We start from the raw sequence: 20,228 nt of genomic DNA, 5'->3' as shown, positions 1-20,228 counted from the left end.
GGAAACCTAAAGTGTAACATGCGACTGCAGTTCTGGTAGAAACCACCGACCCGCCACTAGAGGTCTGTGTGTCTCCGAGGTTCAACTGAAACCTCTGTAAACATCTGCAAGTCTACCTTCTAACAGTGTTGCACTTAATCTGAAGACAAACCGATCACACGACTAAAACTAAAATAATTACCTGCAGGTAAAGTGGATTTTAATGATTTCTGGTCCTTTAACATTTGGCCGCTGGATTTTCTATTTGACCTCTCAGAGACCTGAAAACGTCAGCGTTTAAAGCTCAACCCTTATTCTCCTACTTTTCAAATTGTAAATCATTTGAATGTAAAACTCTACTCGTGTACAATATTTCTGTATCAAAAAGCTACATTCTTTGAGTTTAATGGCAACATTTCTACACACACACACACTTGTCCATCAGAGTCTCCTCCTGCAGCTCTCGAGCTACTTCAGAGTTCAGTTTGTCAGGAAGGAGAAATTAGTCTTAAAAAATAAATAAATCAAAAAGCCCTTTAATCTCCACTGCAGATCAGCTGAAGCTCGTCTGAACAGCAGGAAAGAAAATCTGAGAAGTGACGTCGTCTCTCGCGGCAGGAAAGAGAAAATCCTTTGGCTACCTGCTTCAAGTCCGTGCCGCCGCCTCCTGATTGGTGGGTCGGTCCTGGTTTACGTCCAGCGGTGGAGCGACGAGACGAGCAGAGAGGCCGAGAAGAGAGAGAGCGACAGGGAGATGGCCGCCGCCCCGCCGCAATCCTTAGCATCTTCCTGTTGGACAATTTCACAGCGGTGGGATGTAACTGAGCACATTTACACAAGTACTTTGATTTCCATGTTCTGTTCCTTTATACTTCTGCTCCACTGCATTTATTTGACGTCAGTTACTAATTCCTTTGCACATTCAGATTAATAATACAAAATATAAATCAACTATTACAGATTAAGCTACCCAGCAGTATATAAAGTAATTCAAATTAGCTCCACCTTTACCATTAAAGTGATGAACACATTCATCCATTAATAACTATAATTCAATAATCTATATTATTCTGAAATGGGCCGTTCTGCATCTTGAGTACTTTTACTTTTGGTAAGTATTGACATTAATACTTTTAAACTTTAAAGTAAGATTTTAAACGCAGGACTACTTCTTCCATCGCTGCAATTTCAACATATTAGAGTTAACTAGAAAACATTGATATTATTATTGGTAGTAGATGTATTTGTTTAATAATTATCAGTGTATTTTATTAACTAAATCAATCAATCTTTCATTAAAGTGTTGATTAAAAGATGATTTTCTCAGATGTTCATCAGATTGAATTGACTGAGTGAGTGTAAAGTTCTTGTTTGAAACTAGTGATTTATTGATTATTGATTTATTTAATGATATATTAAACTGAACTAATTGTAAATGTAGGTGTTACCTTGTTTTATTGATATCTGCATAGGTGGAGAAATCTGTGTGTTTCAGAGTCAGGAATCAGAAACATTTATTATGCAAATTAAACAACATTATTTGGTCATTTAGTCTGAAGTTATTAGCATAGCTTTTTGTAATTCGAGGTATGTTGTGTTGTTTTTGTGAAATATAATTTAAAATCTCAGTTTACGTCATCGTTAAACAGCTTTTTAAACAAGTGTGGGGTCAGATGTGACGGACATGTTACATATTTTATACCTTTTATATTCATCAAGCTGAACAGGTCATTTATTAGCCAGTTAGTTGTGTCAGTTCAGTTACACCTGTAGTTACTGGCAGCGGTGGAAAGTAACTAAGTACATTTACTCAAGTACTTTACAGTTTAGAGGTTTTTCCATTTTATGCTACTTTTACTCTACTTCATCTCCGAGAGAAATATTGTACTTTTCACTGTCACTCATTTATTTAAGAGCTTTAGTTACTTCTCAAATTGAGATTTTACATTTAAAACAAACTTAGAAAACATAACAGTGCATAATATGTTTTATAATAAAACACGATCCATTGTTATAGATTAAACTAGTAGTTAACATTAAATTACTGCTTACATATTAATACATCAATAATAATGATCCAATACTATAATAGTTTTTTTTGTTGCTAATACTTTTACTTAAGTGACATTATGAATGCAGAGCTTTTACTTGTAATGGAGTATTTTTCATACTGTGGTTTTGCTACTTTTCCTTTAGTACATGAGTTGAACACTTCTTCCATCGCTGGTTACTGCCTGTAAATATTTAGTGAACACATTTCTACAAAGCACTAGTTGGTGTGGAGGAATGCGTGTTAATTTAGTGAAAAGGTTTCAGTCGTAGTCATCTGGACACTGTTTTCAGAATCAAGACGTTTCGGCTCCCATCCGGAAGTCATTCTCAATTGTGAAAAAATGGGACGGGAACTAAAAATTTAAGCTACTCTGTGTTACATAAGCCCCGCCCTCAGGAAGGAGTCTACCTGAGTATCTGTTGATTAGCTAGTTTCACCTGAAACTGACCTAATAGTTTCCATGATGGCCCAGTAATCAGTAATCAGGCCTATTGTTTTCTGGCTGCACCTCCCTCATCACTGTTAAGTACCTGATTAGCATGTGATTGGCTTGACCAAGGTGTTAATACACTGTGGTAGACTTTGGGCAGATTGAATCTCAGACCACCATTTCTGTTCAAAGAGGGGTTTTCTTTTTTCACAAAAATGGCTTCTTTGACTCCTCTTTCAAACCAACTCTTCTCTCTACTCAGAATCTTCACCTCGCTGTCTTCAAATGTGTGGTTTGTAGCTTTTAGATGCAAACGCACGGCGCTCTGTAATCCTGAGTCAGCATGTCGTCTGTGCTGATAAAGTCTTTTGTGAAGTGGCTGTTTAGTCTCACCTATGAACCATTCTTTGCAGTTTTCCTCACTGCACTGAATGGAGTAGACAACATTGCTCTGTTTTTGTGTGGGCATCTTGTCCTTAGGGTGAACGAGTTTCTGTCTTTAATAAAGTGTTGCCTGGTCTAAAGAAAACAGGAACATCGTGCTGTCTAAAGATCCTTTGTAGTTTTTCAGACAGTCCAGATACATAAGGAATGGAGACACCATTCCTTCTTGGTTCTGTTACACTTTTGTCCTGTTTTTTGGCTCTTTTAACTTTGTTGAGAGCCCAAGTAGGATAACCACAGGCTGAGAGTGCACTCCTCTTCTTTCTCACTCCTTTCTTCTTACCCTCTGAGCCGGTGGGCACTTGGAAACAATTAGGTCAGTTTCAGGTGAAACGACGAATGAGGGACTACACCGTCTTAATTTAGTGAAGCTAAAGTTTGATCAGCTTGCTCACTGTTGTTTTAACTTTTCCCCACTGAAGCCACTTAACAGTTGTCCAAAATCATTAACAGTTCACTTCGTCCTGTGTTCATCAGTTCATGTTGTTGTCTGAATGTCTGGTGACAGTTCCAGAGCTCAGCACTGACCTTTGGGTGGTAGGCGTGGCACGACTCCGGACGCCGCCGCACCTTCTGGGATTTCATCCTGTTGCACTTCACTGTGGCGTTATGTTCACTGACGTTAAGCAAAACAGACCACTCGTCGCCGAGCCCCATCGTTTGAACATTTTTGACAATAGTTCCAATACTATACCTGAGTTTTGGTGCTGATACCAAAATTATACATTTTATCATTTAACAAAAGGAAGAAAAAGTTCCCAAAAGTTATATCTAACTTTTACACGAAATCTATCTAGATAAAATACAGAGCAAAACTCTGAAAATTACAAATTACACGAGGAACTATTTAATCAAAGAATAAGTAAAAAAGACTGCAGACGTTCATTCTCAACTTTCAGTATTTGAGAGTGATGCTCTTCTGCAGACACATTTTGGTTGGTAACAAAAACATTTGAGGTTTGACACCGAGCACCACTGAGGACAAACTCGTTGGACAGACGGTGTGTTCACTGTCCTTCCTGAGTGGTGGTGGACTTACATGAGCACTCTGCGGTCCAATAAGAAGTATTTGAACACACCGCTGACCTCTATGTGAACTAAGAAGCATCTGTAGTAAAGAAACTGTCAGCAGCAGACAATCAGGATAAAATGTGATTGAACAGGATTGTGTCCCCACTGCAGTAACAGGTTGTGTGTATCCAGCAGGGGGCGCTGCTGCTGCTGTTGTCATCTGTCAGTAAGTGAAGGATATATTTGATCTCTTTGGGCTCCAGCAGGATGGGTCCATACTGACGAGAACAGTCACAGTCGGCCTGAGTCACAACCAGAACCAGGTTACTGTCAGGGATCTGCTGCACCACAAACATCCTGAAACACAGACAACAAAGTTACAGCCAATCAATCAACCAACAACCAATCAATCATTAACACTGAGAGGAGGAGCAGCACTGACAGAGGAGAGCTGCAACGTCACATTTCCTCAAATGAAAGTGAAAGTTGGTCTGAGTGACAGCAGAGCTGCAGTCGAGACAAGTCTCTCTGTTTCTCTCTACAGAAACATTCAGCTGAATCCATCAGGTTTTTCTCAACAAAACAGCAGAAGCTCTGCCAAACACTGGTGAGTACACGGCCCAAACTATGCTCCTCTCCCAGGTGTGTCCTCGCCTGGTTTATTTCGTGTACCCAGCTTCGACGTCTGTGTCCGGCTTGCAGTCCATGCTGAACAATAGCGATACCACGAAGCTTTAGTTGTGTACATTTGTTTGAGAGAGAGAGAAGACATAGAGATTGAATAAGGAGAGGGCGCTGGTAGGAGAAATCTGGTGAATCAGAGAAATGAAACGTTTTAGTTATTTTGTCTGATTGTTTCACAGCAGTTACTTTCTAAAGCACAAATAAACACGCCGCACCTCCGCTGTCGTCATGAAGCAGCATTTACTTAGTGACATTGAAGAAAAACACCTGACTGTGTAATGAGCTGTCTTAGTAAATCAGATTCTGAATACTTGCAGATTGAAGCTGCAAATTAATTAACAACCACAGCTCATTTTCTTAGTAAATGTGTCCCTCAGCTGGGTGCAACATAACAACAGAATTCAGGAGGACTCTCCTTTTATTCCACTAATCATTGTTTGATTTTATGAAACAATTAATCAAAAGATATGTCATTACAGTTTTGTTTTTTCACACTTGTGTCCTCAGAGTGTAGATATGTCTGCTGCCAGCTGTCTGCTGACTGAAGATCAGTTTCTGTGCTCCATCTGTCTGGATGTGTTCACTGATCCAGTCAGCACACCATGTGGACACAACTTCTGTAAAACCTGCATCACTGAACACTGGAATATTAATGTCCCGTGTCAGTGTCCCAACTGTAAAGAGGTTTTCTCCACACGACCTGAGCTGCGGGTCAATACCTTCATCTCTGAGATGGCTGCTCAGTTCAGACAGTCAGCTCAACAGAAAGCCAGCAGCAGCAGCAGCTCAGAGCAACACGTTGCCAAACCAGGAGAAGTTCCCTGTGACGTCTGCACTGGAACCAAACTGAAGGCCTTGAAGTCCTGCATGGTGTGTCTGGCCTCCTACTGTGAGACTCACCTGGAGCCTCATCTGACAGTTTCACGTCTGAAAAGACATCAGCTGATCGACCCTGTGGAGAACCTGGAAGGCAGGATGTGTACGAAGCACGATAAACTGCTGGAGCTGTTCTGTAAGACCGACCAGACGTGTGTCTGCATGCTCTGCACTGTTTTAGACCACAAGACACACGAGTTTGTTCCTCTGAAAGAAGAATATGAAGATAAGAAGGCCGAGCTGGGGAAGACAGAGGCTGAAACTCAGCAGCTGATCCAGAAGAGACGACTGAAGATTCAGGAGATCAAACGCTCAGTGCAGCTCAGTAAGGAAGATGCAGACAGAGAGATAGCAGGTGGTGTTCAGGTCTTCACCGCTCTGAAGGAGTCTGTTGAGAGAAGCCAGGCCGAGCTCATCGACACGATCAGAGAGAAGCAGAGAAAGACAGAGAAACAGGCTAAAGGCTTCATCCAAGAGCTGGAACAGGAAATCTCTGAGCTGAAGAAGAGAAGCTCTGAGCTGGAGCAGCTCTCACGCTCTGAAGACCACCTCCACCTCCTCCAAAGCCTCCCGTCCCTGAACGCTGCTCCACCCACCAAGGACTGGACAGAAGTCGGCGTCCGTCCACCTTCATATAAGGGGACTGTGGTGAGAGCTGTGAATCAGCTGGAGGAGACGCTCAGTAAACAGATGAAGAAGCTGCTCACTGAGGCCAAGCTGAAGAGGGTCCAGCAATACGCAGTGGCTGTGACACTTGATCCTGATACAGCAAATCCCTGGCTCATCCTGTGTGATGATGGAAAACAAGTTAAACTCGGTGATGTAAAGAAGAATCTCCCAGACAATCCAGAGAGATTTTCATATTGTGCTATTGTCTTAGCAAAGCAGAGTTTCTCTTCAGGAAGATTTTATTACGAGGTTCAGGTTAAAGGGAAGACTGAATGGGATTTAGGAGTGGCCAGACAGTCGGTCAACAGGAAGGGAGAAATCACAGCGAGTCCTCAGGATGGTTACTGGACGATATGTTTGAGGAATGAAAATGAGTATGAAGCTCTTGCTGGCCCTCCAGTCTCTCTCTCTCTCTGAAGTCTCAGCCTGAGACGGTGGGGGTGTTTGTGGATTATGAGGAGGGTCTGGTCTCCTTTTATGATGCTGATGCTGCAGCTCTGATCTACTCCTTTACTGGCTACTGCTTCACTGAGAAACTCTACCCATTCTTCTGTCCCTGTCCTAATCATGGTGGTAAAAACTCTGCCCCTCTGATCATCTCTCCTGTCAGTCACTCTGAGTAGAACAACCATTTAATCTACAGAAAGATTCACTATCATTTAATGTAATAAATGTATTTATTGCTGATGTATGCTGTATACATTGTTGTTTTATCATTCTTAGATACATTTGTTTCTTTTTTTTGTAAATGTTACTTATTACTACAACACACCAATTTTACCTGATTTACCTGATTTATTTGATCTAATGTCGTCTAATTTATAAATAAATAAATTTAAAAAATAAACAAAAGAAAATCAAGTTTTTATTGTGTCTGATTAAGTTATTGTTTTGGATTGATGTCAAAGCTGAAAAACAGCTGATGGAGTTTCTAATGGCCACCAAATCATGTGATTAAAACACCATCAGCTGTTCTCAGACTAACTTGAGCTGACGAGCTCCGACACCCCATCACATCTGAGGCAGTTGGTAGTGTGAGATAATGTAGTGTTGTTTAAGGTCTGAGGTGTGTTTGAGCAGCTGATATGAAAACTAAACCAGTGCTGCTAGTTTGGAGAGAACAAGTGACATCTGAGGACGTCCTCTAGTGGAGTTCATAACAAACTGCAGCCTGTGGCCACATGAGGACATGCTCTTCATAAATGACTACACAGTCTGATGCTGAAGCAGATCACATGAATGCAGGAGCACAATAAAATCAGAATCAGAAATACTTTATTGATGCCCGAATGGGAAACTCTTTCGTTACAGCTGCTCACTATCACGTCAGTGCACACAGGAATAGAAGTACTAAGCAAATCAAAGTATAATACACTATAATACAGGCAAGATAAATTAAGTACCAAGTGGATATAAGTATAAAATTAAACTAAGTGTAAAGTACAAAGTGGATTTATCGGTTGATGATAAGTATGTACGGTATAATAATACAATGTAATAATATAAGTAATAAGTAATAGTGCAATAATGAGTACTGTCAAGTTAAGTGTAGCTTATTGCACAGCATTAATAGAAGTATGACTAAATATCTAAAAAAGTATATTGCACAGCAGTATTAAACAGAGAATATTGCACAATTATTTCAAGTACTGCAGTGATGTTAGACACTTAGAGGGAGGAGTTAAAGAGTCTGATGGCCACAGGCAGGAATGACTTCCTGTGGCGCTCTGTGGCGCTTTATGGGGGGATGAGTCTTCCGCTGAAGGTGCTCCTTAGTTTGCCCAGCACGTCATGGAGCGCGTGGGAGACACTGTGCAAGATGGCATGTAGTTTGGCCAGCATCCTCCTCTCTGACACCACCAACAGAGAGTCCAGCTCCACCCCCACAATGTCACTGGCCTTACGGATCAGTTTGTTGAGTCTGTTGGCGTCCGCTACCCTCAGCCTGCTGCCCCAGCATGCAACAGCATACAGGATAGCACTGTCCACCACAGACTCATAAAACATCCTCAGCATTGTCCGGCAGATGTTGAAGGACCTCAGCCTCCTCAGGAAACAGAGGCAGCTTGGGCCCTTCCTGTAAAGAGCTTGAGTGTTCTTATCCCAGTCCAGTTTATTGTTCATGTGTACTCCCAGGTACTTGTAATCCTCAACAATGTCCACACTGACCCCCTGGATGGAAACCGGGGTCACTAGTGCCTTGGCCCTTCGTAGGTCTACAACCAGCTGACTTTGTCGCACTGAGCTGCAGATGGTTCTGCTCACACCATGAGACAAAGTTACCCACCACAGCCCTGTACTCAGTCTCATCACCACCACTGATACATCCCACAACAGCAGAGTCATCAGAAAACTTCTGAAGGTGGCAGGACTCTGTGTGGTAGCTGAAGTCCGTGGTATAGATGGTGAAGAGGAAGGGAGAGAGGACAGTCCCCTGAGGGGCCCAGTGTTGCTGACCACGTTGTCCGACACACAGTGCTGCAGACTCACGTGCTGTGGTCTGCCAGTCAGGCAGTCAACAATCCAGGACACGAGGGGGGCATCCACCTGCATCGCTGCCTGCTTCTCACCCAGCAGGGCTGGCCGGATGGTGGCCGTGGCTGGTAGGTGAACTGAAGGGGGTCCAGGAGGGGTCTGACCATGGGACGCAGCTGTTCCAGCACCAGTCTCTCCAGGGTATGAGGTGGTTATGTGGGAGGTTAGTGCCACCAGTCTGTAGTCCTTGGAGCCACTGGGACGCTGCGTGTTCGGCACAGGAACAAGGCAAGATGTCTTCCACAGAATAGGGACCCTTTGAAGACTCAGGCTCAGGTTGAAGACATGTTGAAGGACTCCACATAGCTGGGGGGCACAGGCTTTTAGCACCCTGGGGCAAACGCCACCGGGGCCTGCAGCTGTTGTTTGAGTGGAGTTTCATCAGCTGTCACCTGGTCAGCAGTCAGGCACACAGCAGAGGTTACAGGCGGGAGAGTGGGGGATTAATCAGTCATGAGAGGGCCGTTAGCCTGATAGCCAGTTGAGGGGGAGTAGGACTCTCCCAGGAAGATTGGGGGGGCAGTGGACTCAGAGGAGTCTGAGCGCTGACAGCAGCTGAGTTAGAGGGGGGTTGAGCAGGAGCCGGTGTGTCGAATCTGTTAAAGAACAGATTAAGTTTGTTGGCCCTGTCCAAGCTGCCTTCAACTCCTCTGCTGCCAGTTGGTCTGAAGCCAGTGATGGTCTTCATGCCGCTCCAGACCTCTCATGTTGTTTCAACTCCAGCTTCCTCCTGTACTTCTCCTTGGCCTCCCTGATCTTCACCTTCAGGTCAGCCTGGATTTCCCTCACCTCCTCCCTATTACCATCAGTAAAGGCCCTCCTCTTGGCATTCAGGATGTCTTTTGTTACCCACGGTTTGTTATTTGGATAACAATGGACCATCTTATTTGGGACATTGCAGTCCACACAGAAGTTAATGTAGCCAGTGATGCATTCAGTGAGCCCGTCAATGTCCTCTCTCTCCATGAGGCTCACAGAGTGCATCCCAGTTTGTCACCTCGAAACATCCCTGAAGTGTCTCATAGGCCTCCTCTGACCATCTCCTCACTGTCCTTGTGGTCACAGGCTGCCTTTTAACCAGAGGCACATAGCAGGGTTTGAGGTGGACCAGGTTGTGGGGAGGGGGAAGAGCTGTATGCATCCTTAACATTAGCATACAGCAGGTCCAGTTTCCTCTCCTCTCTAGTAGGACAATTCACAAACTGAGTGAAATTAGTGGCGGGGGGTGGGTAAACAGCCACAACAATGGCATGTGAGAATTCACGTGGCAGATAATATGGCGAGTCCCACAGCTAACAGTTCAATGTCCAGGCTACAGATACTCTGCTTGATAGTAACATGACCAGGGATACACCATCTGTTGTTGACTAGCACAGCAAACCCACTGCCTTTCCACTTACCGCTCCCGGTGTGATCCCTGTCGACCCGAACAGTCTGAAAGCCGTCGATGGAAACGTTATGATCCAGGATGTCCTACTGTAGCCATGTCTCTGGGAAGCACATCAAACTACACTCACAGAACTCTGTCTGACTCCGGGCTAAAGCCGTTAGCTCGTCAATTTTATTCGCCAGTGATATCACGTTGCCCATGACGAGAGAAGGCAGACATGGCTTAAATCTCTTGTTCTTAAGTCTCTTTTGTCTGGACCCTCACCGCTTCGTTCCACCTCTGCATCCTCGGTGTGTCCTCCTCCAGATCTCAGTGGGAACATCGGTTGTCCTGGGCACCATGCCGCTTGGCTTCAGCGCGATCAACTGTTTCCTTGTGTAAACAATGCGGCCAAACAGCTGTTCTGCAGCGGTGCCCTGACCGAGTAGCTGACCAAAAAATACCAAAACACTTTCTACTCTCATTTTCCCACTTGGTACTTAATTTATTTTCTGACCTGTATTATAGTGTATTATATATTTTTTTGCTTAGTACTTCTATTCCTGTGTGCACTGACGTGATAGTGAGCTGCTGTAGTAAAAGAGTTTCCCCTCGGGGATCAATAAAGTATTTCTGATTCTGATTTTGTAAAGAGCGTAGTTTAAATTGTACTTACACACAAGTTACTCAAGTTTTGAAGAAAAGTTGGAAAAAGTAAGACGACGAGACGGAGCTATGGCAACAGGCAGCATGCACGTTGGCACATGCACACTCTGTCACTTTGAAATCTGGGTCTAATTGGTACAAGTACTCTGTCGAATGTCTTTTTGTGTGTTTTGTAGTTTTTGAGCTCATTCTAAAATCAGAAACTTTACTTTCACTTAAGAAGACTAAGTTAAAAAGTATTGTACTTCACCTACTTATAATGAGGGAGACTCACAGAGAAGCCCATTAATCTACTGCTGTGGCCCAGTCAGAAGGATTCTCCATCTCAGCTCAAAACTCTGATTTCCCTCCTTCTAATGTAATCTGAGAGAAATCTTTCAGACAGAGAAAAGCTGCTCAGCACTTTGGAGAACAGCAGTGAAGTGCAGAGGGATTAGTTGCTGTGATGGATCACAGACTGTTTGGAACAGATAAATACTGACATGGTTACAGTCACAATGGCACATTGGCAGAGGCAGGAAGTAACAAATTATATTTACTTTGTAAACTTGGAAAGACTGCTTTTAAATTGAATGCACCTGACTCCTGGAACTAAATGCAGCACCTCCTTAAAATCAGTACACTTGTACCTCGCGGCCAGTTTAGAAACTTGATCTTAAACCTCCGAACTTCTACTTGTAACTGTATTTTATTTTACATTTTAAGTGATCTATCTCAACTGCAAACGTTTTTATTCGATTTATCTATCAAATTTATCTTCCCTTATCAGAAAGTTCCTATTAGCTCATTGTAGTATTGCCTTTCTCTGTTATTATATTTCTTTGTTGTTGTTTTCTTCTTTTCTTTGTTGTTGTAATTGACTCAATGTCATTGTAAATGAGGGTCGCCCCTCAATGATCTCTCGAGTATAAATAAAGGTTGATTGAACTGAGGAGCTTTTTCTAAAATACGCCATTTTAATTTCACTTGAGAGTTCTTTGAAAGAAGTATTTTACTTTTGAAACCTCAGAATCACAGAGAAGCCTACTTGTGGCCCAGTGACAACAGTTTTCCATCTCAGTGTTTCTTTACTTTTCCTTGTAATGTGATGAGTCAGAAATCTGTCACATAAAGAAAAGATGGTAAACAGTTTGGAAAGCAGCAGAAAAGTGAAATTACAGGCGAAACAGTGAGCTGAACATTGGAGTGTGTGTGGGATTGTAGAGGGACCGTAAAGGGAGCGTTGTAGCCTGTTGATCAAAAGATATCTTGCACTGACCTCTTTTGTGATGTTGTCTATTTGTAATTGCATGTTCTTTTGGCTGCTGGATACTTCCATTGTAGAAAAAGGAGAAGAAACAAAAAGTAAAAACTCATCTTGTTCCAAAGCTATAACAAGGTGTTTCCCAAGGAGGCAATAAAAGCTCACTTCCAGAGCTACACTGAGAGGAGGAGCAGCACTGACAGAGGAGAGCTGCAACGTCACATTTCCTCAAATGAAAGTGAAAGTTGGTCTGAGCGACAGCACAGCTGCAGTCGAGACAAGTCTCTCTGTTTCTCTCTAAAGAAACATTCAGCTGAATCCATCAGGTTTTTCGTCAACAAAACAGCAGAAGCTCTGCCAAACACTGGTGAGTACATGGCCCAAACTATGCTCCTCTCCCAGGTGTGTCCTCTCCTAGTTTATTTCGTGTACCCAGCTTCGACGTCTATATCCGGCTTGCAGTCCATGCTGAACAATAGCGATACCACGAAGCTTTAGTTGTGTACATTTGTTTGAGAGAGAGAAGACATAAGGATTGAAAAAGGAGAGGGAGCGCTGGTAGGAGAAATTATTTTCTCTGATTGTTACTTTCTAAAGCACAAATAAACACGCCCGCACCTCCGCGCTGTCGTCATGAAGCAGCATTTACTTAGTGATATTGAAGAAAAACACCTGACTGTGTAATGAGCTGTCTTAGTAAATCAGATTCTGAATACTTGACGCAAATTGAAGCTGCAAATTAATTAACAACCACAGCTCATTTTCTTAGTAAATGTGTTCCTCAGCTGGGTGCAACATAACAACAGAATTCAGGAGGACTTTCCTTTAATTCCACTAATCATTGTTTGATTTTATTAAACGAATAATCAAAAGATATGTCATTACAGTTTTGTTTTTTCACACTTTTGTCCTCAGAGTGTAGATATGTCTGCTGCCAGCTGTCTGCTGACTGAAGATCAGTTTCTGTGCTCCATCTGTCTGGATGTGTTCACTGATCCAGTCACCATACCATGTGGACACAACTTCTGTAAAACCTGCATCACTGAACACTGGAATATTAATGTCCCGTGTCAGTGTCCCAACTGTAAACAGGTTTTCTACACACGACCTGAGCTGCGGGTCAATACCTTCATCTCTGAGATGGCTGCTCAGTTCAGACAGTCAGCTCAACAGAAAGCCAGCAGCAGCAGCTCAGAGCAACACGTTGCCAAACCAGGAGAAGTTCCCTGTGACGTCTGCACTGGAACCAAACTGAAGGCCCTGAAGTCCTGCCTGGTGTGTCTGGCCTCCTACTGTGAGACTCACCTGGAGCCTCATCTGACAATGTCAGGCCTGAAAAGACATCAGATGATCGACCCTGTGGAGAACCTGGAAGGCAGGATGTGTACGAAGCACGATAAACTGCTGGAGCTGTTCTGTAAGACCGACCAGACGTGTGTCTGCATGCTCTGCACTGTTTTAGACCACAAGACACATGATGTTGTTCCTCTGAAAGAAGAATATGAAGATAAGAAGGCCGAGCTGGGGAAGACAGAGGCTGAAACTCAGCAGCTGATCCAGAAGAGACGACTGAAGATTCAGGAGATCAAACGCTCAGTGGAGCTCAGTAAGGAAGATGCAGACAGAGAGATAGCAGGTGGTGTTCAGGTCTTCACTGCTCTGAAGGAGTCTGTTGAGAGAAGCCAGGCCAAGCTCATCGACACGATCAGAGAGAAGCAGAGAAAGACAGAGAAACAGGCTGAAGGCTTCATCCAAGAGCTGGAACAGGAAATCTCTGAGCTGAAGAAGAGAAGCTCTGAGCTGGAGCAGCTCTCACGCTCTGAAGACCACCTCCACCTCCTCCAAAGCCTCCCGTCCTTGAACGCTGCTCCACCCACCAAGGACTGGACAGAAGTCGGCGTCCGTCCACCTTCATATGAGGGGACTGTGGTGAGAGCTGTGAATCAGCTGGAGGAGACGCTCAGTAAACAGATGAAGAAGCTGTTTGAGGCAGAGCTGAAGAGGGTCCAGCAGTACGCAGAGGCTGTGACACTCGATCCTGATACAGCAAATCCCTATCTCATCCTGTCTGATGATGGAAAAAGAGTGCATGACAGTGATGTGAAGAAGAATCTCCCAGACAACCCAGAGAGATTTTCATATTGTGTTAATGTCTTAGCAAAGCAGAGTTTCTCTTCAGGAAGATTTTATTACGAGGTTCAGGTTAAAGGGAAGACTAAGTGGACTTTAGGAGTGGTCAGAGAGTCGATCAACAGGAAGGGACAAATCGCAGCGAGTCCTCAGAATGGTTACTGGACGATATGTTTGAGGAATGAAAACGAGTACAAAGCTTTTGCTGGCTCTACAGTCCGTCTCTCTCTGAAGTCTCAGCCTGAGACGGTGGGGGTGTTTGTGGATTATGAGGAGGGTCTGGTCTCCTTTTATGACCCTGATGCTGCAGCTCTGATCTACTCCTTTACTGGCTGCTGCTTCACTGAGAAACTCTATCCATACTTCAGTCCCTGTTCTAATCATGGTGGTAAAAACTCTGCCCCTCTGATCATCTCTCCTGTCAGTCACTCTGAGTAGAACAACCATGTAATCTACAGAAAGATTCACTATCATTTAATGTAATAAATGTATTTATTGCTGATGTATGCTGTATACATTGTTGTTTTATCATTCTTAGATACATTTGTTTCTTTTTTTTGTAAATGTTTTTCTTTGATGTGCCACATTGCTCCTTATTACTACAACACGCCAATTTTACCTGATTTATTTTATCTAATGTCGTCTAATTTATAAATAAATAAATTAAAAAAATAATCAAAAGCAAAATCAAGTTTTTATTGTGTCTGATTAAGTTATTGTTTTGGATTGATGTCAAAGCTGAAAAACAGCTGATGGAGTTTCTAATGGCCACCAAATCATGTGATTAAAAACACCATCAGCTGTTCTCAGACTGACTTGAGCTGACGAGCTCCGACACCCCATCACATCTGAGGCAGTCGGTAGTGTGAGATCATGTATATATGAGATATGAGATAATGTTCGATTCTTTTCTTTGTTGTTGTAATTGACTCGATGTCATTGTAAATGAGGGTCGCCCCTCAATGATCTCTCGAGTATAAATAAAGGTTGATTGAACTGAGGAGCTTTTTCTAAAATACGCCATTTTAATTTCACTTGAGAGTTCTTTGAAAGAAGTATTTTACTTTTGAAACCTCAGAATCACAGAGAAGCCTACTTGTGGCCCAGTGACAACAGTTTTCCATCTCAGTGTTTCTTTACTTTTCCCTGTAATGTGATGAGTCAGAAATCTGTCACATAAAGAAACGATGGTAAACAGTTTGAAAGCAGCAGAAAAGTTAAATTACAGGCTAAACAGTGAGCTGAACATTGGAGTGTGTGTGGGATTGTAGAGGGACCGTAAAGGGAGTGTTGTAGCCTGTTGATCAAAAGATACAGCATGTTCTTGAATATTTTGCACTGACCTCTTTTGTGATGTTGTCTATTTGTAATTGTCTGTTCTTTTGGCTGCTGGATACTTCCATTGTAGAAAAAGTAGAAGAAACAAAAAGTAAAAACTCATCTTGTTCCAAAGCTATGTCAAGGTGTTTCCCAAGGAGGCATAAAGCTCACTTCCAGAGCTACACTGAGAGGAGGAGCAGCACTGACAGAGGAGAGCAGCAACGTCACATTTCCTCAAATGAAAGTAGGTCTGAGTGACAGCACAGCTGCAGTCGAGACAAGTCTCTCTGTTTCTCTCTACAGAAACATTCAGCTGAATCCATCAGGTTTTTCTCAACAAAACAGCAGAAGCTCTGCCAAACACTGGTGAGTACACGGCCCTACAAAGCCAAAATGCACTGACTACATGTTTGGTCAGTTTAGTTAAAACCAGAGTCTGACTTTAGTGCATCTGTTCAACCATATAAAAATATTCTGCCATAGAAATGTGTTATTTTCTATAAAAGCAACAAGCACATTTAGCTGGAGCTACAACACAAGGTCAGACAGGATGCAGTCACAGCGAGCAAGAGCTTCAGCTGATTGAACAACTTTTTCCAACCTGTTTCCTGTAACTGAAAAATCTGTTTTGATGTTTTTGATATAGCTGTTACACACTTTGGTAACAATACAAGCAGCATCGTAGCAGTATTATTGCATCATTTAACGTGTGTTGTGACAGTCATGGAGGGATCACGTTGCGTTTTTTGGGGTTTGAAATTGAATTCTATTATGATTTTACAAATTTAAATTCTGATATTAACAAGAAGCAGAGGTCTAGGGATGTTTTCACTGCAATGCTTCAGACATCAGATTAGTTTCTCAGTTTCTCTCAAACACCATATTGATCACGTTTCAGACGGTACATGAATGCCTGACGTAACTCACTCATACTGATGTTCTCTCTTCCAACCTTCCTGTGTCACTGACAGCTTCCCAGGCAGGTGCGCAGACCAGGTGTAAACATAGAGCAGATGGGATTTACAGGAGCCACATGCAAGCTTGTGGTGGGGGCAATGAATGTGAATTAAATACAGGTCTATATATAACTGATAAACTATTATTAGAAAGGAAAATAGAGACAAAACTTGAATTGGAACTTGACCATCAATGGCCATCTATCAAAATCACTACAGGCTGCAACAACGTTAAGTTTGGCTGCATTTACATTAATATTAACATCAACACCATCTCCACCTGTTGCAGTAGCTTCTGTATATTTTATGTCTTTGATTTGTCTTATAAGGCTATATCTCTTTTTCCTTTCCAATAAAAATGTGTAGATTAATGCTTGCAAATGTATTAATAATTAGATTTAGCCTCAAGATTATCATATTATATATTTTGAGTAATAATTAGAGAAATAGTCATTTCTCCCAGGCAGCCAAACTAAATGTTTAGGAAAGAAGATCTCTGAGCTCTGCTTCACTCGCAACAAAGTCCAGGACCTGACTACGTAACCAGCTGTCTCAGTAAATCAGATACTGAATAGATGCAAATTCATTGACAACCACAGCTCATATTTGTGTTGCGCCATTTTCTTAGTCAATGTGTCCCTCAGCTGGGAGCAATATAACAACAGAATTCAGGATGACTCTCCTTTTATTCCACTAATCACTGTTTGATTTTATGAAACAAGTAATCAAAAGATATGTCATTACAGTTTTTTTTTTTCACACTTTTGTCCTCAGAGTGTAGATATGTCTGCTGCCAGCTGTCTGCTGACTGAAGATCAGTTTCTGTGCTCCATCTGTCTGGATGTGTTCACTGATCCAGTCACCATACCATGTGGACATAACTTCTGTAAAACCTGCATCACTAAACACTGGAATATTAATGTCCCGTGTCAGTGTCCCAACTGTAAACAGGTTTTCTACACACGACCTGAACTGAGCGTCAATACCTTCATCTCTGAGATGGCTGCTCAGTTCAGACAGTCAGCTCAACAGAAAGCCAGCAGCAGCAGCTCAGAGCAACAAGTTTCCAAACCAGGAGAAGTTCCCTGTGACGTCTGCACTGGAACCAAACTGAAGGCCCTGAAGTCCTGCCTGGTGTGTCTGGCCTCCTACTGTGAGACTCACCTGGAGCCTCATCTGACAGCTTCACGTCTGAAAAGACATCAGCTGATCGACCCCGTGGAGAACCTGGAAGGCAGGATGTGTACGAAGCACGATAAACTGCTGGAGCTGTTCTGTAAGACCGACCAGACGTGTGTCTGCATGCTCTGCACTGTTTTAGACCACAAGACACACGAGTTTGTTCCTCTGAAAGAAGAATATGAAGATAAGAAGGCCGAGCTGGGGAAGACAGAGGCTGAAACTCAGCAGTTGATCCAGGAGAGACGACTGAAGATTCAGGAGATCAAACGCTCAGTGGAGCTCAGTAAGGAAGATGCAGACAGAGAGATAGCAGGTGGTGTTCAGGTCTTCACCGCTCTGAAGGAGTCTGTTGAGAGAAGCCAGGCCGAGCTCATCGACACGATCAGAGAGAAGCAGAGAAAGACAGAGAAACAGGCTGAAGGCTTCATCCAAAAGCTGGAACAGGAAATCTCTGACCTGAAGCAGAGAAGCTCTGAGCTGGAGCAGCTCTCACGCTCTGAAGACCACCTCCACCTCCTCCAAAGCCTCCTGTCCCTGAACGCTGCTTCACCCACCAAGGACTGGACAGAAGTCGCCGTCCATCCACCTTCATATGAGGGGACTGTGGTGAGAGCTGTGAATCAGCTGGAGGAGACGCTCAGTAAACAGATGAAGAAGCTGTTTGAGGCCGAGCTGAAGAGGGTCCAGCAGTACGCAGTGGCTGTGACACTCGATCCTGATACAGCAAATCCCTGGCTCATCCTGTCTGATGATGGAAAACAAGTTAAACACGGTGATGTAGAGAAGAATCTCCCAGACAACCCAAAGAGATTTGATACTTGTGCTATTGTCTTAGCAAAGCAGAGTTTCTCTTCAGGAAGATTTTATTACGAGGTTCAGGTTAAAGGGAAGACTGAATGGGATTTAGGAGTGGTCAGAGAGTCGGTCAACAGGAAGGGACAAATCACAGTGAGTCCTCAGAATGGTTACTGGACGATATGTTTGAGGAATGAAAATGAGTACAAAGCTGCTGCTGGCCCTGCAGTCCGTCTCTCTCTGAAGTCTCAGCCTGAGACGGCGGGGGTGTTTGTGGATTATGAGGATGGTCTGGTCTCCTTTTATGACGCTGATGCTGCAGCTCTGATCTACTCCTTTACTGGCTGCTGCTTCACTGAGAAGCTCTACCCACTCTTCAGTCCCAGTCTTAAAGATGGTGATAAAAACTGTGCCCCTCTGATCATCTCTCCTGTCAGTCACTCTGAGTAGAACAATTATTTGATTTACAGAAAGATTCATTATCATTTAATGTAATAAATATATTTATTGCTGATGTACGCTGAAGCAGATCACATGAATGCAGGAGCACAATGAAATCAGAATCAGAAATACTTTATTGATGCCCGAATGGGAAACTCTTTTTTTACAGCTGCTCACTGTCACGTCAGTGCACACAGGAATAGAAGTACTAAGCAAATCAAAGTATAATACACTATAATACAGGCAAGATAAATTAAGTACAAAGTGGATATAAGTATAAAATTAAAATAAGTGTAAAGTACAAAGTGGATTTATCGGTTGATGATAAGTATGTACGGTATAATAATACAATGTAATAATATAAGTAATAAGTAATAGTGCAATAATGAGTACTGTCAAGTTAAGTGTAGCTTATTAAGATGATTATGAGATGGTGGATATTGCACAGCAGTAATAGAAGTATGACAGAAGTATATCTAAAAAAGAGTATATTGCACAGCAGTATTAAACAGAGAATAATGCACAATTATTTCAAGTATTGCAGTGATGTTAATGGTCCAATGTCCATTTTAGTGACTTAGGGTCATACAGACTGACACTTAGAGGGAGGAGTTAAAGAGTTTGATGGCCACAGGCAGGAATGACTTCCTGTGGCGCTCTGTGGTGCTTTATGGGGGGATGAGTCTTCCGCTGAAGGTGCTCCTTAGTTTGCCCAGCACGTCATGGAGTGGGTGGGAGACACTGTCCAAGATGGCATGTAGTTTGGCCAGCATCCACCTCTCTGACACCACCAACAGAGAGTCCAGCTTCACCCCCACAATGTCACTGGCCTTATGGATCAGTTTGTTGAGTCTGTTAGCGTCCGCTACCCTCAACCTGCTGCCCCATAATGCAACAGCATACAGGATAGCACTGGCCACCACAGACTCATAAAACATCCTCAGCATTGTCCGGCAGATGTTGAAGGACCTCAGCCTCCTCAGGAAATAGAGGCAGCTCGGGCCCTAGGGAGAGAGGACAGTCCCCTGAGGGGCCCAGTGTTGCTGATCATGTTGTCCGACACACAGTGCTGCAGACGCACGTGCTGTGGTCTGCCAGTCAGGCAGTCAACAATCCAGGACACGAGGGGGGCATCCACCTGCATCGCTGCCTGCTTCTCACCCAGCAGGGCTGGCCGGATGGTGTTGAATGCACTGGAGAAGTCAAAAGACATGATCCTCACCGTGCTTGCTGACTTGTCCAGGTGGGTGTAGATGCGGTTGAGCAGGAAGATGATGGCATCCTCAACTCCTAGCCGTGGCTGGTAGGCGAACTGAAGGGGGTCCAGGAGGGGTCTGACCATGGGACGCAGGTTAGTGACACCAGTCTGTAGTCCTTGGAGCCACTGGGACGCTGCGTGTTCGGCACAGGAACGAGGCAAGATGTCTTCCACAGAATAGGGACCG

General features: G+C 43.4%; 3 protein-coding genes and 1 pseudogene across 7 annotated transcripts in view; 3 read left to right on the top strand and 1 right to left on the bottom strand.

Moving 5' to 3' along the window:
* Positions 1–495: 495 nt before the first annotated feature.
* Positions 496–20,228, bottom strand: part of LOC122875593 (voltage-dependent calcium channel subunit alpha-2/delta-4-like) — a 161,337-nt gene continuing 141,604 nt past the window's right edge. For all 5 annotated transcript variants that reach the window (XM_044194945.1, XM_044194947.1, XM_044194944.1 and 2 more), the window contains 3 exons: positions 4,159–4,274; positions 3,435–3,517; positions 496–768 (listed from right to left, as the gene is read on the bottom strand). In XM_044194945.1, coding sequence (XP_044050880.1) covers positions 670–768; positions 3,435–3,517; positions 4,159–4,274 — 298 coding nt within the window. In that variant the 3' untranslated portion in view covers positions 496–669. The remainder of the gene's footprint in view (positions 769–3,434; positions 3,518–4,158; positions 4,275–20,228) is intronic.
* On the top strand, positions 4,268–6,945 carry LOC122875596 (annotated as a pseudogene).
* On the top strand, positions 12,320–14,984 carry LOC122875601 (zinc finger protein RFP-like). The gene is made up of 2 exons (XM_044194956.1): positions 12,320–12,326; positions 12,875–14,984. The coding sequence occupies exon 2, from the start codon at positions 12,884–12,886 to the stop codon at positions 14,525–14,527; it is 1,644 nt and encodes a 547-aa protein (XP_044050891.1). The 5' UTR covers positions 12,320–12,326; positions 12,875–12,883; the 3' UTR covers positions 14,528–14,984.
* On the top strand, positions 15,438–19,067 carry LOC122875597 (E3 ubiquitin-protein ligase TRIM21-like). Its single transcript, XM_044194951.1, has 2 exons — positions 15,438–15,775; positions 17,140–19,067. The coding sequence occupies exon 2, from the start codon at positions 17,149–17,151 to the stop codon at positions 18,790–18,792; it is 1,644 nt and encodes a 547-aa protein (XP_044050886.1). The 5' UTR covers positions 15,438–15,775; positions 17,140–17,148; the 3' UTR covers positions 18,793–19,067.

This window comes from Siniperca chuatsi, linkage group LG4 (genome assembly GCF_020085105.1).
Source record: "Siniperca chuatsi isolate FFG_IHB_CAS linkage group LG4, ASM2008510v1, whole genome shotgun sequence".
Classification (NCBI taxonomy): domain Eukaryota; kingdom Metazoa; phylum Chordata; class Actinopteri; order Centrarchiformes; family Sinipercidae; genus Siniperca; species Siniperca chuatsi.
The sequence above is the reverse complement of the archived record's forward strand: the minus strand, read 5'-3'. Positions and strand labels throughout refer to the sequence as shown.

Excerpts from the sequence above, each read along its gene's own strand:
- LOC122875601 (XM_044194956.1), top strand. The coding sequence starts at position 12,884 with ATGTCTGCTGCCAGCTGTCTGCTGACTGAAGATCAGTTTCTGTGCTCC.
- LOC122875597 (XM_044194951.1), top strand. The coding sequence starts at position 17,149 with ATGTCTGCTGCCAGCTGTCTGCTGACTGAAGATCAGTTTCTGTGCTCC.